General features: G+C 48.9%; 1 protein-coding gene across 2 annotated transcripts in view; it reads right to left on the bottom strand.

Annotated features, from left to right (window-relative positions):
* Positions 1-3,262: 3,262 nt before the first annotated feature.
* MLLT1 (MLLT1 super elongation complex subunit) overlaps positions 3,263-12,217 on the bottom strand; it is a 29,761-nt gene continuing 20,806 nt past the window's right edge. The window contains exons 7-12 of one of the 2 annotated variants that reach the window (XM_086477379.1): positions 10,180-10,267; positions 9,263-9,374; positions 7,876-7,975; positions 7,580-7,651; positions 5,784-5,855; positions 3,263-5,272 (exon numbers count right to left, since the gene is read on the bottom strand). In XM_086477379.1, coding sequence (XP_086333505.1) covers positions 5,144-5,272; positions 5,784-5,855; positions 7,580-7,651; positions 7,876-7,975; positions 9,263-9,374; positions 10,180-10,267 — 573 coding nt within the window. In that variant the 3' untranslated portion in view covers positions 3,263-5,143. Of the gene's footprint in view, positions 5,273-5,783; positions 5,856-7,579; positions 7,652-7,875; positions 7,976-9,262; positions 9,375-10,179; positions 10,278-12,217 lie in introns of both variants that reach the window. The other variant, XM_086477380.1, reaches the window with a different exon arrangement.

Here is a 12,217-nt window from a genome sequence, read left to right as displayed (position 1 = left end):
AGCCTGGACTGGGTTTAAACCTGAAACTGGGGCTGATCTGGACTCAGCCCCCACACCCCTGAGCCTCCAGCACCTGTAGGGAAGGGTGGGCCGTGCCCTCTTGTAACCGCTGCTGCTCTCGGGCGAGGATGTGTGTTCTCAGCTGTAGGAATTTGAAGTGTCCAATAAATAAACTCTGAGTTTGTGTCTCTCACCACTTCAGTAATTTCTGCAAAATAACACTTGACTCTTGTGCAGGGAGAGGGGGGCAAGTAGCCAAAAGGCTCATTTGCCTTATTGCAGGGAGAGCTGCCGCCAGAAGCGACTCCTGGATCAGCACCGAGGCTGAAGCTTTGCAGCAGCCAGGGGAGGAGGTGGAGGGGGGCCGAACACTCCAGCACCCGGGAGGGGAACTAAGCTCCTGCCCTTCTCTTTGCTCACAGCCCCCGGCTGAGGAGCGCTGGCACAGGGCTCTGCCTCCCTCCTCGGGTCCGTGACAAGCCCTGACAAGGGGTGGGAGCACCCGAGAACCTCGTCCATCCCTGGGGAAGCGGAGAGGGTTGGGGCTTTTAGGCAAACCTCAGGTCAGGCCTGCTTGCTCCACCCAGTGCTCAGGGCTCCTTCCAAGCCGCAGGGACCCCGCGATGGAGCTGCAGCACCCACAGGCTTTAAGCAACAGCCTCAAACTCCGCAGGGAGAGCGGAGTCTGCCCCGGCCCGACTGCGATTAAAACGAGTTTCCTTCTTGGCTTTCCAGCACGATGGGGCCGGCCGAGCTGCAGAGCGGCCGCCTGCGTTACCGCTTCCGTGTGTCTGGGGAGAACATTTTCCATAACAAGCCTCGGTGCTGCCCCCGGAAAAGCAATACAACAACAACAACAAAAAAAACGCTTGAAGTTTTACTTTTCCATCTTACTTTATTTCACTTTTTCTAGAAAATTCCTCCATAGTTCCACAAATTTAACAAAAAGTTTAAAATTCAGGACAAACAATCCTGTAACGTATTACAAACATGATTTTTTTTATTTTTATTTTTTTTTTAATCTTGAAGTTAGTCTTGGGCCAGCTGAATTTCTTACAGCCGAGTGAAGAATTCATTTCCCAACACAACTTTTAAAATCCTCAAGTGACAAGGTATTTAATACCTCGGCTCTAGGCAGAAATACAATTAAAAATTATCTAGAAGTTGAAGTACTTACATTTTTCTTTAGGAGTGCAAACTCGTCTTGTCAGTTTTTGATGGCTATTTCACGCCCCCAGGAAAGCAACACCGACCGATTTTCATCCTTTAGAAGTAACGCTCGTCCAAGGGGCGCCGCGGTTGTCCGCAGCACCGGCACGAGCGTGCCAGCCGGCGGGTGCCAGGCCCCCGGGCCGGCGGAGAGAAGCTTCGCCCCAGCGCACCGGCGTGTCCGCCAACGTCAGCGCCGAAACGTGCGGACCCAGAGCGACTCGGGGCTCTGCTCGCAGGGGCCGCGCCAGGGCGAGCTCCGTACGGGAAGTTTAAACCTCTCTCACCATCAAATACGTCCAAGCTCTGACAAAAACTGCTTCTGGATTGTTGCATCGATCGCTTCGCTAGTTCTGACGCTGCCACCGCGCACGGCAATAGAACTGGTGGCAAAACCATTGCACTTCCATGTGTTCAGCCTGACCACAGCACAGCCAGTCGCGTTACCTACGTGTCCAACGTTCCTCAGCTGGGGCTTTGGGATCCAGCCAGCCTTACTATCCTTTTTTTTTTTTTTTTAACAGTAAATGTCAGTAATCAAAGCCTCAAGGCTTAATACACACGCAGACCAAGACGACAGGAAAACACTCCTGACCCCTCTTTTGCCCCGTACGCCAGAGGCCAAGGACAAAGGAGCAGCTGTGCCCTGATCTCACCTCCAACACGATTCCATTCAAAGCAACTCTGAAAGCCTTCAGACCGATCAGCACTTGTTCACGCCTTCAGTAACAAGATGAAGGACACTGAGAAGTAACAGAGTTCTGTCCGTTTTCCTTGGAAAAACCATTATGGCTAGAAGTCAATTTTGGATATTTTTTTTCTTTTTTTTTCTTTTTTTTTTTTTTTAACAATGCAAGCTACTACACATCCTCGAAGACCTGAAGCAATGCCGACAGCAGCACTGCCACCTCCTTCCTATAGTACAATAATCCATCCATGCTCTCAAGAGTGACACAAGAACAAACACTTTATCCACGAATACCTGTACACGGCATGTCCAGAACAGCATTCAGCCAGCCTATAGAGAATCTACACAGGGAACTCGTTCATATGTAACTAGAGGGGGACACAAGATGAGGCCCAAATTTGACCATTCTTTGTTTGCAGAGTCATTCCTCCTGTGGTCCCCGACGCTACCACATACCCCAAAAAACAACAACTCTGTAGAACAACTAAGTACTTGCAAGAAACCTTTTAGTAACAAATCAGCATGTGCACACAATGGAAAAGAACTATTGCTGGGGGAACAATCCTATCTCAGGTTTTCAAGGAGATTATAAACAGTCTAAAAAAATCCATGTGTAAAATACTTCTTATAAAAACCAAACAAAATTCCCATCAACGCTCATTAGACTTCACGAATAAAGTCGGTTCCAGGACAGGACGATGCCACAGCCGCGGGCAGAGCCCCGGGCACCTCCAGCCACGTCCAGGAACACCCTCCCACGCGTGTTCTCGGACCGGCTGGGAGCAGCGTGACCGTGCAGAGCCTAACGTGAGAAGGGGGCAGCGGGAGGCGGCCCCTCCAGTCCCTCACGGGGTAACTCCGGCGGCTACCAATCATCCCCAGAGAAACGCTGCCGGGACGGGCGACACGGAGGCAGCGGCCGCGGGAGCAGGTTACCCGGGCGGAGAGAGGAGGCAAAGGCCTCGGGAGAGCTGGGGCTCAGGCTGACTCCTGCCACCGCTCCTGTGGCTTCGGGGACGGGACGTCGTCCCCGAGCCCACCCTTCCCCGGGGGCAGCGGGCAGGAGGCACCGGGTGCCAGGGGCTGCTCCGCACGCCCAGGGAGCCAACTCCGGGCCCGCAGCGCCCGCACGGGGCTTGGGGCCTCCGCGCCACGGACCCGAGAGAGACCACGAGCGGCTCGGACGTCCCCGCCACGCCTGACCCAGCGTCTGCCGTCCTCCGCCGCCGACCGAGAACGAACCGCGGCGCCTCCTCTTCCCGCTGTCCTCCGCCTTCTCGGTGTGCACCTACGCACGGGGCTTCTATCCAGGCTTGGCATTGTCCATCGAGAAAGAAAACAGCTGAGATCACTGTCGTGACAGGGTTTGCACCTGGCATGAGCTTGATTTCTTTATATATATACACACACACACACGCACACACACACGAGACACATGAAAGATGGTACAAAGACAAAATTAATGGGAATCGGGTCAACATGACCCAACTCAAACAAGCTTATCATCATATTGCCACTTCAGTTGATTAGTTGCAACATTTCCATGATAAAGAAAGGGGTAACCCAAAACAAGGGACTGCAATTCCATACCGCAGAAGGGACAGCAAACCCTGGAGAGATGCCACCCCCCAGCTCCCACGTGGGGCTTTCACAGAGAGGGGAGGTCCGCTCCCGAGCGGGGGGGCTCCTCCGGACTGCTGCTCTCCTCCGCACTGCCCGCAGCCCGCTTAACATTTGGCAAAAGCTTACACGCTGATCGGAAAAACTGAGCAATTCTTCGAAGAAATACTGAATGTCGGGAACAGGAGTGTAACACAGTTGTGACGAAAGCTGCGGGACTTTCCTCACAGCCCACCTAGACCCCGCTCGGGAGTCAGGACTGGTTTAACTACAGACAGGTGAAAGGTTCTGGATTAGTGTTTACTGTTTCCTGCCATTTCTGGAACAGGCAGCGGGGCGGGAGAGGGAGGAGGAAACAAACCTGACTTCGCTTGGTTTTCACATCAGCGTCTTCCAGGTGCGTCCAAAGATAAAATTCTCCCTTGTTTTGGTTTTCCCAAAGTACAGCCACTACTATAGGGGCCACTGTAGGAGATTCCTCTTTGAGAACATAGAACAAACCCAATCACGTATTTTGGCAAAGGTATCAAACACTGACAAATGAAAAGACGACGGGTGAGCCCCTTCCAGAGCCCAAACTGCTTTGAAGATTGCTGTTCAGCTTTCATACGCTACAAATTGTCCACGAGAGGCATTTTAACAAACGAGTCAAATCTTATTAAGCGCCCTTCCCCTGCCATAGCCATTAAAAAAAAACCCAAACATAACAGAAAAACACACCCTTAAGATCATAAGACCCAACTAGGCCCTTCTTATACATACAGTACATACATATATATATAATATATATATAAAATATACAGCTTACAGTTTCGTAGTCCTATTACAGTTAAAGCAGACTGAAAGGAGTGAGACTTTGTTTAGGAGCTCAGATCAACAAACAAGACATCTCAAAACCCCAGCGGGAGACAGCAGGTTCTAGAGGCCTCTTCAAAGAGCACCAACTGTCTCTGCGGGAAGCTGCAGGTTCCGCGCGTGGAGCGACGCCCTGTAGGAACCGGGAGCCACGTTACAGCCGTGCCCTGGGCCGAGCCGCGGCAGAACTGACTTGCAAGCGACCAAACTGGAACCTGTCCGCTCTCCCCCGCAGCGGCAGACCAGCGGGACCCCCCGGGAAAGCCTCCTCTGCCACCAGTCTCTCGGCTGGCTTTGTAAAAGCCAATCTTACTTACGCAGCACCAACGCTTCTTCACAGGGCTGGAGGAAACGGGACTCGCTAGAGCTCCCCGCAGGCGGGCCGGTCCCTAGATTTGGTGAAGAAAACATCGTCCACACCTCTTCAGAGCTCAGAGACGCCTGAAAACGTGCTCTTAAAGCACAGTTTCTCGAAGTAAAACCAAAAAAGGTCGCGCTGCGCGGCTAAGTGCGGCACATCTTTCGCTCTACTCAGGACCTGGGCCCAAGCGTACTTATGAAGCTGGGGAGGACAGACTCAGCAATACGGGCGCTTGTTTGAAGCCTACAAGAAAGTGCAGCTGGCTGTGCATTCATAGAGCATGGCTGGTCTCTAAGGCAGTGCTTCGGGTGAATCAAGAGAATAAGAAGGCCTAGTTCCATGGGTTCGTTTCCTGGTACCAATAAACGGGATTTCTGGTTTCAAAAGCAGCCTGCTTCGAAGGCCAAGCGTCATGTGGCTACTGCTTCCAGGTAGCTCTGCAGCTTACGGACGGTTGTCTCATCCAGGGAGAAGAGGTCAAAGTCAAAGGTTGTGTTGGTAACGTTAAAATGCCCGGTTTCCTCAATGAGATTGACAATCTGCACGGAAAGGAGACAAGCAAGGATGTAGACAGAGACCCCGCAAAGATTAAGGCCAGCAGACACAGAGCAACCCATCTGGTCCTTTTCTCAACCCTTCAGAATAGCCTCAGGGATGAGCAGGTCTCACAACACGAGGGGAATCCTCTCCCAAAAAAAGCACAGCAGCTCCTCCCTGCATGCCTGACTAGCTCAGTCTGGAAAGCCATGTGGGCACAGCTCTTTCCTTTGAAATTAGACCGAGAGCGCCCAGCTTTGGGACCGCTGCCAGGGTGGCAAAGGAAAGATGCACAAACCACACTGCTGTATCTTTTCCAGCAAAAACATGGCATGCACGTCTGGTTGTTTAGTCTTTTTTTCTACATTATCTTCGCCTTCAAAGCGAACCAGACCTCCTCAGGAAGGAGAGGCAAGTGAAAGGTCAAGCATCACAGGGGTCCCGCTGAGACCCTTGGACACGAAGATTACCAGAGGACACCAGCTTGCCAGAAAGCTGACAAATGATCTCTACCTGCTGTAGCACATTGCGCTCTCGTAGTGCCATTAGTCGCCTGTGAAGCTCCACTAATTCATCAGTGTAGGCCTGTAAAGGAGGCAGGAACAGAAACAGTGACACACGTGGCATGTTGGTATGACTGCCAAAGCGACTTTCCTAGCAAGGATCAGAGGAACTTGAGGCCCTTTCAGGTATGTTCCTATTTCAAATTCTTCCCTCATTTTTTTTACTGCCTCCTCCATCCTTACAAAGTACTGGGAGACTAAAGACTTCCCGCGAATACGGACGGTCTGAGGACCATCAGCAGGACTATGCAATGACACCATTAAACAAAACACCTGTCACCAGCCTTAGGATGTGGCCAGAACCTTTGAGCTTAGAGGACCTCAACAGGTTCACCTTGGGGAACTTCCGTGCGAGTTCTTCATCATCAGGGTCTACTAATGAGCTACTCATGACCTGAAAAATACCTGCACCAGCGACCGACATCCCAGCGATCTGCTGAACAACGATTCGTGTTTAGGGAAGGAAAAGTTCTTCGAGTGCACTGTACTCCCAGGTAGTTGTACTACACACCACAGTGGGAAGGGCGGGATTGTTTACAAGCTCAACATGTTAACTGTTCTCTTATAAGGGCGCTGTGTTGGGGCTTTTTAATTTTTTATCTTATTTAGGCAGCCAACAAGGCAAGTTTCTGTCGGCACACTTGCTCACAGGGGTAGATTCTTAATCTGTAAAGCTGCCCCAGAGTTGGTCAGGTCTATCAGCAAAACTGAACTAATTTAATTGTACCAAGGCAAAGCAAAAAGATAATCCCAAACTCCCCCCACCCCTAAAATTTGTGAAATACAACCCTCCCCGGCACATTCGTGCAGCGAGAAGCATTTTTCCCCTGAATGCTACGCTTGCTGGGAGAGCTAGTGCCTTCTGTAACACCTCTGACTGTTGGAAAAGCTGGCGGGATTTCAGGCACCCTCTTCACTAGGTCTCCCCAGGGTGTCCCCTTCCATCTGTGGCACGCAGCCTCACAAAGCTGCAGTTTCCTACAAACCTCGCCCCGGATGAGCCGTCTCAGCTACGGTTGAGGGTGGGAGACTTTGCAGGAGACTCCAATATCTCCAAGATCCCACTTACACCTAACGTGTGTGATGAACCTGTGCTGCATTCTGCTGGGGGAAAAGCGCTAACACACACAAGGAGAGCTAAGACTGATTCTTGGATTACTGGGAGAACCGCAATGGTTAGACGAAGGAAAAGCATTAAGCTCCCATTTGATTGATCTCATAATAAAAAAAAAAGTCACAGCGGGAGAACTTTCTGGACAACTTGGGGTCTGGCTATTTGCTTGCAAGTTAGCCAAGCTTGAGGAGCATGTTCACTGCTCTGCTTTCCCTGGAGGCAAGGAGGAAGGGAATTTCATTGAACAAACAGAGGTTTCAACTAAACCAGCAGCGCAGAGCATCAAACAATCTTTAATTCGTAAGATCAAAGGCAGATGAAACCCGCCTTTCAATGAAGAGGCACTTGCCACTGCAGCAGCGGCCAGACCACTGGTTTAGACAAAGGGCAAACAAAACAATTTTAACATTTTGCATATGGAAACGACCTGGGGGCCCGTCTATTTAACATACACCATTTCTGCAGTGTCACTCTCCAAAGTCTGTCCTTTCAACATCTGTTTTTCATTCTACTTAAGCTTTTAACCTGCTGAGACAGAACAATGAACAGGCCAGGCCGATTCAAATTGGTTTCTACACAGAGCTGTTAGTGAGCATCCAACAGTTCGACAACATGCAAATCCTCAAACGTACCTTGTCGTACGTTCCCTTCTTCAGGATCTTCTCTGGCTTGTTACAAGACTCTGGGCTTTTTCTTCCAGATGCCTAAGGGTGAAAGAAATCAACGTCAGGGACCAAAAGACGTTCAGGCAACACAGTGGTTTAATGGCTGGATGCACAGCACTGAGCAGAGAGAAGTTACCCGTCCGATGAAGACAGCGAAACAGGGAAAATCTGGGACAAGCCAGAACTACCACCATGCACTGAACACAATGCAGGAACCAAGAGTGGTGGCGAGTAGCATTGCATGGGCACGTAGGATGCAATACCTTGTTATTTGCTGGGGGCAGTTTCTGACCAGGAGGCGGCTCTCGGCTTGGCAGGCAGGAATCTGCACTGTTATCACTGTCGCTGTCACTAAGGCTCAGTCTGAAAAACAAGCAGCAGAGAATTAGCATCCCCAGATAACCAGAAACTTACTGAGCTGTCAACTGAACCACGGAGAGGTGAGCGAAATCCTCCTCTTTATCACAGACTAATAAACTGTCTGGGAGGAACCGTCAGTCTGTAATTTCCAAGAAAGCCCCTTTTTCCCAGCTGACATCATCTTTGCCATCTTTCGCTCCCTCGGCAGGCAGAGCAGAGGCAGTTCTGGTTTACCCATCCCAGCTACCAGTTCAACTCTTTTGTGCACAGGTCCCCTTAGAATGACCAAGTACCACCTGATCTCAGAGACAGCAGCTGTTCCCTTTAGGGACTCCTTCCAAGATCACCGAGGACCTGCACGACAGGCTTACCAACACCTCCACTGAGAACACAGGCAAAGAAAACACCTGCAGTGTTTCTGTTGTGACCTTTGAGATCTCCTACTTATTCCCATTCTTCTTGTGGCCCTACAGATGTATTATAGCAGGGATCTCACTTTTGATAAGCTTGCAAACCTGTTTATTACCTATCCCCTAAAAAATACCCTTCAAAGAATCCCCATTCCTGTCCAGTTGATAACGACAGAGTGCAACAAGGGATTTTGTTTGGTTGGCTTTGGTGAACACAAGCATCGTTTGAAATCTGCAGCTGCTATCTGGGCCAGGCATTTGGTTTCAAATATCCACCCTGAGACTCCAGGTTTTGGCTCCAGCAGCATTTCCTGAGGGAAGAAGGATGAAATTCAACTATTTCCGTCGACTAAAGCAGGAAACAGCTGTTAACCAGGTCCCACAGGAGTCAAGTAACCAACTGTCAGCACACACTACTGACAAAGACGAAGATTTCTCAGCTTTGTATCAGTCCCATGCAGCAAGAAGAGCACACACGCTGACAGCCTCCACCACTCTGCTCTAATCTCTGCAGATCAAAGGTGTCACACACCATTCAGCTCAGCAGAGATCTGAAGATGACAATTAGGTGACTATTTTAAGGGGCTCGGTCACTAACACCTGCAAGCTCAACACACAGCACTTCCCAGTGGCTTCCTCTCTTTGAGCACCGGTGATCTCTCCTCATCCAGTCCAGTTCTCACCCTGCTGTTTTCATCGACTGTGTCCCCACCCTGTGCCAAGCACTCCGCACATCTGCCCCTTCTCTCCTCCTCTCACACTTCCCTCTCACGCAGAGCCCCATTGCTTTGATTCCTTCCTCCAAACGGAGCCCACACAGAAATACCAAACACGAAGGGCGAAAAGACAAACAACATCTTTCTCCCCGATTTGTGACCACCTGGAATCCCGGCTGACTGGGTTTGCTTTGACTGCGGCCTCTTCTCCCGAGGAGCTGTCATCGTCGTCCGACTCCTCCGACTGCAGATCTTCCACCATGGAGCGCAGCGGGCCTGGGATCAGAGGGCAGAAAGCCATTCAGCACTAGGACACGCGCAGCAGAGCTGTCTGACTTCAACTGGATGAGTTAGTGTTAGGATACAACAAGATTTCCACTACGATGCGACCGGTATTTTCATCCTGCACAAAGCTATTGTCAAAGACACTGTATTCCAGTCTCAAAACTAAAGCGGAGCTGACAAACTTTACAACGGCTGCAAAGCCACCCTGGCCTCCCGCAAACCCTCCCGCTCCCTTCCGCAATGAAAACAAGAGGACACATTTTTCATGCGTTCGGGGACTATTTTAAACGTCACTCGAGAGACAGCATTTGCAACACCCCAGCCTTTGCTAAGGGTAGAACGTTACTATTGCCACAGTAGATCTCTCTGGATTGTCAGTGGAGGGATCTGAAGAAGCAGCTCTGTTACGCGCTGGCAAAGTGATGAATGTCACATTTATAAATTTTAATAAAACATATATGAGATGGGAGGAGAAATATTCTGTTGACACTATAAATCAAGCAGCAGCAAACATGCTTATAAACTGAGGCAGAAACTAAAGTCAACAGGGGAAGAATCAAATCCAGAGAGAGACCCTACTCCTAAATTAACTGCCAAAACAAGAAAAATACTTATTTGTGGTTACGCCATGACATTATTGCCTTTTCTTGCTGAAGCGTCACAGCTTCAACACATGGTTGCATACAAGAAGCCATATAAAACTTGTATATGGTGCTGGGAAAGCAGATCTAATTCTCATGAGCCTTTTCAAGTTATGCAAGGAGGATTTTAACAAATTTTAGTTCTTGCAACACACCTTGACTGTGGTTCTGAGACGGCTCGAAATCAGAGTCAGAGCTGGAGTCGGAGCTGGAGCTGGAGTTGGAAGGGCTGGACTGGACAGACTTAACCCCCCATAAAAGGGAAAAAAAGAGAAAAAGAATCTTAACCTTTCTAATCCATAAAACGAGCGCAGAGCACAAGCACAGTGAGACAGAAACATTCTGAGCACTGTACAACATCATACATCACTGAATGCAGTTCTTGAAATTACAGAAAATATACAAAATGCAAAGTGAATAAAACCACCATTTAAGAAAACTTTGGACGCTGCAGCTCAGCACTCCTGGGCAGCAGCATCAACAGCTCCCACCAAAACCCTTCAGGCCGCCAGTTTCAAATAGCCAAGTGATGAAACAGAGCATCTGAAAAATGTCAAAGTGAAAACCCTCTTGCTTCAAAATGTGAAAGATGACGAACACACAACCCACAACAACTATCAAAGCCCTCTTAAAAAGCATATTTATTGTAATCCACCGACATACCCCTCTGAACGCCTCGTACTAATCATCAAACACGGGAAGGACACGTACTCGAACTAGCGCCTGTGACTCCAAAATTAGTTCTGATTTATTACTCTACCCTCAAAACAGTTGTTTCTACACCAACTGAGCGATCCACTGTGCTGTTTCCCATAGGTGAAGACTAACAGAAACCAGCTAAACTCTAGTGAAACCAGCTGCTCTGACCGTCAGTATTCAGCTGAAATGCCAGGACCACGCTATGCAGCGACAGACAGTAAAAAGATATAATGAACTGCCGATATAATGGCAGTAACAGCATCCAGAGGCAAAGTTTTAGTGCGATGTATGTTTTCAACATAAAACCAGACCTTGCACCGTAACCACGTGCTTTAGCTTAAAGGACCACGAGGTGGCAGCGAAGGCCAAATCAACTATTTCATCCCCAACAGCAGCAGCGACTCTCACAGTAATCTTAGAGGGTATTTTGGTAACTCAGTAGGATCTAATTCGAAGATTCTCAATGTACTCTAATCTTATCTTGCCTTTTTTAAAGCGACTCCCTGGAAACTCAGCATTTCCATTTCATTCCACCATTCCTGGGAACCCATCTATTACTTCCACTACCAAATCCTGACGCTAGAAAAATCACACATTCCCACTGATCAATAAAATTTATTACAGAAAGTGTTAATATTATAAAAACATTGTAAACCAGTAGAAGGAAGCATATTAGCAGCTTTGGGCATTAATAAGTGAAAGTGGCAGCAGGACTTTCATCCCAATACCACTCTTCCCTATAATTTATCACCCAAGTATCGTTAGGAGTTTCATTTATTCAACTGTAGGAAGGCAGGGGAAAAAAAAAAAAAAGGCAAAAAGGGCTGTTACAAGCCTTGTGAATCATTCAGTAGCAATGGAGAATTTAACAATTCCAATATCCGACTTGTTGGCACGTTGCAGCAGTTTGTTTAGAAAAATTACAACATGAGAGTAAAGAGCAACATCCTCAAGACAAGGGAGCACAGCTCTTGTGTCCTACCCACCGATTCAATCCTAACGTCCCTCATTCCCCTAATCTAGCCAGTGTTCCCTTAAAAATGACTTAACAGGACCCAAGAAGCAGAAGCTGAAAGTTGTACAGCCCCCTCTCCCTCCTTCTGCCATTAACCCCACCAGCTATTTCATCCGTTCCGGAGGCACCCAGCTGGACACGCTCCGCATGCTCAGGCTGCGGTTCCTGTCACCGCGATATGACAAAAGCACACGCCGACAATGGAAAAAAAAGCAACCCTGCCCTCACATCTCAGCCTCTCCCTTTTGTCAGCACTAGCATTTAGGCAGCCAAGCATGAGGCCAGTTCAGGGAACTGGACTTGATGGGGGAAGGAAAATTAAAAAAAAAAAAAAAAAAAAAAAAAAAAAAAAAAAAAAAAAAAAAAAAAAAAAAGGACAACTAACTTCCAGCAGGAGCCAAAATGGAAGGAGAACCTCCTCCAGCCCATTGCAAAGTCACACGAGCTCTCGTGCCAGCAGCACAAATGAGAGCAAGACT

This window comes from Leptosomus discolor, chromosome 24, assembly GCF_034619465.1.
Source record: "Leptosomus discolor isolate bLepDis1 chromosome 24, bLepDis1.hap2, whole genome shotgun sequence".
Classification (NCBI taxonomy): domain Eukaryota; kingdom Metazoa; phylum Chordata; class Aves; order Leptosomiformes; family Leptosomidae; genus Leptosomus; species Leptosomus discolor.
This window is presented reverse-complemented; position numbering and strand designations above follow the sequence as displayed.